We start from the raw sequence: 6,258 nt of genomic DNA on the forward strand, positions 1-6,258 counted from the left end.
CTCCCCTCGGCGCCCCCAGGCGGTGGCGCGCTGCTTGCGCCGCGCTGCCTAGCGCTGGGCCCCCTTTTCACACATTTTGGGGACTCGGCCGCTTCATCCAATGAACTGATCAAATTGTACAGGCTATGTTGCCAGAGAGGATTATGGGGCAACTTCCATGGTGTCGATCACACGCCGGGCGCCGATTGGGGCGGGTGGAAGGCGCGCGGCGCCCGTGACTAGGCAGGCGGGCTGAGCCCCGCAGTGCCCTCGACCCCGTGGGTGCCCAGGAGGAGTGTATCTTCCGTGGATCAAAGCAGTGTTTGGTAGTGGAGAAAAGCCCCCATCACGGTAGGCAAAGCCCTTCCCCCTGCCCAGGCCTCAGTTTCCTCAGGTGGTCCTTTGAGGGATTTGGACTAGATCCCCGGGAAGCACTTCCAGTCGGGACTTGATTGACGGGAGAACTTTCCTGCTGTCCCTGCCGAGCACCCCTTCGGGGCTGCTTGCAGCCTCAGAATTGTAAGAGCACGGTCAGAAATGAGAATGCCTATTCTTCCCACTATTCTTCCAATTTCCTGGGGTTGGGTTTTATGTCATAAAAGAAATGGGGTGGAGGGTTTTCTGTGTGGTCGACTCTCAACCACTGTACTGAAAATTCCAAGATGAAGAAGGGAAAAGAAAAGAGGAAAAGGAAAGCCCAAGCACGGAATTTCCTGCTCTAGTGTGAAATTTAGCCCATTTTAGCAGAGAAAGAAAATGTTACCTAATTTCCAACACTGAGAATTTTAGCTAGTTACAACATCGGCAATAATCAGTATAGGATACCAGTGTCTTTTGCTTGGGTTCAACAACTCCCTTGTAATGATGCCATCCTTTTTCCGTGCCAATAATTCCAGAGCAAACTGTATTAAAAAAACTGATCACTGAGCTAGAATAACATCAAAAATGGGAGGAATTAATATCTCATCATTTTTTAAATGTAGGAAAGATAGCTAGAATTTCACAATTTTGTGGTAGAAAATTGCTAGATCCCCAGAAAGCCTTAAGAAGACAAAGGAAGCTAAATTTCCTAGAAAAAGGTTTAATAATTCCCAAGTATGAAAATCAATACACACCATTACCTAATCATTAAGCTTTGCATCTTCCTTAAAAGAACTACTTGGTTCTAAGTTAAATTTAAAAGAGAAGAAGGAGAAGAAGAGGGAATTGTGTCCTTTCTCTGCAAACCAGGGTTTTTCACGATTCATTAAACCCTTTTTCCATATGTGTAATTGGACTCTTCTCATTTACATAAACGAGAGATGAGGCAAAAGACCTAAGATCAGCCGGAAAGGAGAGAGATGTTTCTTGTTCTTCGATGTTAAAAAAATATTGTAGATGAAAACTCCAGGCAGGCAGAGTGCACGCGCACGCACACACACGCGCGTACACACACAGACACACACACATCCCCTCGCTCTGAAATCCTGCATGGCCCCAGGAGTGAGCGGGTTTGCCAGTGCTTTGAAGGTTCCCCTGCACATGGTGCCTGGCAGTTATCATTAGAGGCGCATGTTTTTATTTTATTTTCTCTAATTAAAAAGCTTGGGCTGAAATGACTGACAGTAGGACACCGTATCCTACTTTCCCTCCTCATTGTTGATTGGGTTAAAAACCAAGAAGAAAGACTGCACTGTTTCTAAAGAGCACAGCCCTCTGCTTGGGCTTGAGCTGTCTGCCTGGGATCCTCCATTCAGTTGGTTTCAGCACCTGATTAATTAGTTAATTAGTACTTAGAGCTGACTAGCCCCAGTTGGCAATTTTCATGCCCTGCATGGTGAAATGTTGAATCCAGCATTGAAATTTCTGTGTCGTACACCCTAATTATTATCACCCCACTACTTTTAAAACCATTGCACCAAATTATTATTATAGACAGAGCCAGACAACTGTGTGGGAATATGTTCTTTCTGAGAAATAATGGCAGACTTAATCAATATTATTCACTGTTGCCCTTAACACATTTAAATAAAACAATTGAACGGGAAAAATTCTAACTCAATTAGCCTCTAACTCCTTTCACCAAGAAAATGATTGTACATGGGAGAAATGTTAGAAAAATCACATCAAAAATGTTTAATGTTTTATCAGTTCCCTAGTTGGCAAATAGTGTGTGTTTACAAGACATCCTATCTGAGATTAGCTTTGTTCCCATATAAGTCTAAGATGTTAAGAATAAAAAAGAATGGAAAATACAAGCAAAAATTTTAAAAAGTAATAGACAAGATCATTTTGCTAGCTCTAAGGAAATGATGCTATGGGGGGGGGGCTTTTGGTGCTTTAAAAAATTGACATGGTTTAAGAATGAGTTTTCTATGAGGGAAAATATTCCCTGGCTGCGGCCCCATTCTTCTATAGATTTGATGTCATGGCTAAAGTTAAATATCAACTTAGGAAAAGATGATTGTAGAAAATGAGTTAGGACACAAACAGTGCAGTCTGATTTTTGGCATTTTTCAATGTACCATTTAAGGAAGGGGCCCTGTGTGTCACTAATTTCCAATATTATTGGTAGCAAGTTTCACCTGGAAACAATCCTTATATATCAGTAGTGGGTTGCCTGTAATTGTCAAGCTAAATGGTACACAAAACTGGATACACAAGCACGCAGACCAGTAAATGGGACGGACTGAAAGCAAAAGTAAACACCAACCTTAGGAAATGAAAGAAGTTAAAAGATAAGTGTTAAGGACCTTATTCTTTTTGGAGAATAAAACAAGATTTAGTAGCTTTCCACTTAATTTAAATGAAAAGAATCACTACCTTACATATTGCAGTGATAATGTAATGGGGAAAGAAAACAAAAAAGTCTTTGTACAAATGACACCTCCTATAGTTGTTGTGAAGAAACTTTTCCCCTTGGTATCTGCTAACAAATTCTAATTAATGCTGCACATTCCTTTACTGAAATCATTTAATGCGTAACAAGGGGGGAAAAAGAAATGCTGAATGCTCGTGATTGCCCTGTTAGAATTATGGGAGTGAAAGCCTGGGGCCCCAAACTTACTGTCTATTAAAGCCAAGCTTTGAAAAAGAAATGCAACCTACAAAAGCTGTCAATCTCCCTTGCCCCTAAAGCCTGGGTTCACATGGATTCAAGTGACAGCCCTCCTCCCCCCTGCACAATACATCAATCTGTCTCTCCCACAAGCACCCACAGCCCATTGTGCTGGCCGCAGGTGCCTATTATGGCACCCATGGCTGCCTCCCACAGCTCCGCCCCTGAGAAACAGGAACTGCAGACAATGGAGCCCTGTGGGAAGACAGAGGTGGGTGTTAGCAGGGATAACAGACAGATGGTAAAGGGTAGTAAGGTAGTTTCAAAACAAATGTCAAACATTCAAAATTATTGCTTTCGCCTCTGTCCCGCTCCTGAATTGCCTCTGCTTCTTCAATCACCATCTGCCATAATTCTAAGAACAGTTACCTGTTATGATGAATATTTGCTCCCCTTTGTAGGCAGTGATGGAGGCGATGACCTTCGGTACTCTCCTTCTTCTATTTAACCTCTGGATTTCTCAAGGTCACAGACTGAGGCGTTTTCCCTGTTACACTGGTAAAACATACAGGGGAAGAAAGGAATATTTCCAAGTATTGGGCCAGTTGGGGTTGTGTTTGCTTTTCCTTGGGTTTGTGATTTCTCGTCAGCGTGGGTTTGGAGCTTCTTTGGGGGCAAGGATTATAAAAACTAGTTCCTTGGAGTCATACATTTGTAATGCCAAACTACTACAAGACTTACTAATATCATATCCAGCAGGTGGGACTCCTTACATCATTTCGTTTCTGGTAAGGAGTTATGAAAAGGGAAATAAAGTGGATTTAATAATAAATAAAAGTACTGAAGCTCTCACAATCAACCTCTTATTCCCAAGCATATCAACAAAAATCAGTAAAATTGTAAAACCTTACTAAATACGGTTCATATCGAGTTCTGTTACCAGAAAAAGTTCATTTTTTAAACATTATCTTATACAGTGCCATTTGTCTATGGTGTTTTTATCTTCTGAGTTCTGGACTAATTAAGAAGCAATGACTAGAAGAATAAAAATACATGACAAAAACACATATATTAGTTTGAATAATTTCATTGACTTGTTTTTGCCCTTACATGCTCATCTCAATATACTACCTATTTCCATTTCCAACATACTTTGTCCTGAGTTACAACCAAACAATAATTTCATCATTGCTGCTATTACCTGTCTCAAACAAAAAGTGCCCCAGTTAAACCTGGCACGACTGTAAGTCATGGTCAAGACAATTAGTGACTTACTGGGATGGGGGATCCCCCACAATAATGCCAGGGGGTAAAACCAGCCAGTTTTCCTGAAGCAAACAAGAGGGTCTTGGTTTGCTGTTAAAAAGTACATACTGGGCTTTAACTAGAGACTGTCAGAGGTCCAAGTAGCTCCTGGGGAGGGAGGGCTTAATTAGCAGAGTTGGTTTGGGTTTTGAAATTACACAAGAAAAACAACCAAGATGATGTGAAAGCATACAGTAGTCTAATGTAGCACAGAATTCACTATTCCATTATGTGTGTGTGTGTGTGTATGTGTAGTGGCTTTCACATTTCATTAATTTAAATCTGGATTTGAGCATTATTTTTGTGGCCGTTACTACAGCATGTTTCTTTTGCCTTTTTCCTGTGTATTCTTTAAGACGTTTTTATGTGTCTTATGTATTTATAAGGAGCTCTGGTGGTGTAGTGCCTAAGGTATTTGACTGCTAACCAGAAGGTTGGCAGTTCAAACCCACCAGCCACTCCACAGAAGGACGTCTGGGAAATCTACTTCTATAAAGAGTTACTGCCTCAGAAACCCAAAGAGGGCCGCTATGAGTCGAAATTGACTTGACAGCAGTGAGTTTGGGTTTTGGTTTTTTATGTATTTATGTATTTACCACTAAACACAAGTATACATGTCCCCCTCTTTTTTATGTAAGTGGTAGCATTCTACAAGCACGATCATGTTTCACCGACAGATTTGAGAGATCACGCCATGTGAGGACATTAAGGGCTACAAGGGCAAACTCAAGGAGCTCTAGTGGGGCAGTGGTTAAGGCATTTGGATTTTAACCAAAGGTCAGAGGTTTGAACCCACCAGCCGCTCCACAGAAGAAAGATGAGGTAGTCTGCTTCGGGAAGGATGTTGTTGTTGTTGTTGTTATGTGCCGTCAAGTCGGCCCCGACTCATAGCGACCCCTCCTTGGGTTTCCGAGGCAGTATCACTACGGAAGTAGGATTGGCCAACCTTCCTTCCGAGGAGTGGCTGGTGGGTTTGAACCGCCAGCCTTCTGGTTAGCAGTCAAGTGGAAATCCTATGGGGCAGTTCTATTCTATCCTCTAGAGGCACTGTGAGTCGGAATCAACTTGATGGAGTGGGTGTGGGTTGGTTTTCTTTTGTTTGGTTTGGTTTGGTTTTAGGGCATACTTATTACATATGACTAGCTTTGAATCATATTTGGTATTTGTGAAATTTAAGACTTAAGTTCAATAATGGAAAAATATATCACTCCAATATTAGCTACCAAAATAAACAAACCATTTGCAGGCTACTCTTATTTCTGCTAACAGCCATCACTCAATGGCAAATGCTCTAAAATTATTGCAGCTAACTCCCAATTATCGGTTTTAGTGGGAGGCAGAGAAAATATGGAGCAGAAAGTCACTGATAACCTATCGATAAGACTTTTGTTAGAGATACGTACATGGAAACACTTTTATGATATTTGTTGGTAGAATTTGTAAGTTGCTTCTAAAGCATCCAGACTATTCAGAGTTCAAAAGAAATCCCTGAGGCTTCCCACTTGATCCATGGTTCATTATTCATACTTCTCACAAAAATAACCAGGCTTTATTGATGTAACTGATTTAAAGATGCCAGGATTTAGTTGACTGTACACAATCCTTTTACCTGGCTCCAATATTGACTCTTCCTTCATTTTCAAATCAGTATGCCAGTTTGTTGGTTAAAAGCCACGATTTTGTCACATAAACCTGGATTCTAATCCTAACTCTGACACTTGAAAGTGGGGGGATTTAACCTCTCTGATACTCAGTTTTTCTCATCTCTAAAATGGGGGTGGTGATAATACCTCCTCATAGGTTTGTTGTGAAGATTAAATGAGACCATGCAGTCATCCTTAGAACAATGCCCAATCTTCCTTCTGAGGAGTGGCTGGTGGGTTTGAACCTCCAGCCTTCTGGTTAGCAGTCAAATGCCTTAGGTACTATGCCACCAG

General features: G+C 41.5%; 1 protein-coding gene across 1 annotated transcript in view; it reads right to left on the reverse strand.

Moving 5' to 3' along the window:
* Window positions 1-6,258, reverse strand: part of LOC103206280 (UPF0472 protein C16orf72 homolog) — a 97,448-nt gene that overhangs the window by 1,054 nt on the left and 90,136 nt on the right. Inside the window, exon 2 of the mRNA XM_007951725.1 lies at window positions 1,465-1,494. Coding sequence (XP_007949916.1) covers window positions 1,465-1,494 — 30 coding nt within the window. The remainder of the gene's footprint in view (window positions 1-1,464; window positions 1,495-6,258) is intronic.

The sequence above is a fragment of the Orycteropus afer genome, unplaced genomic scaffold (assembly GCF_000298275.1).
Source record: "Orycteropus afer afer isolate SDZICR_OR568_19922 unplaced genomic scaffold, OryAfe1.0 scaffold00310, whole genome shotgun sequence".
Taxonomy (NCBI): domain Eukaryota; kingdom Metazoa; phylum Chordata; class Mammalia; order Tubulidentata; family Orycteropodidae; genus Orycteropus; species Orycteropus afer.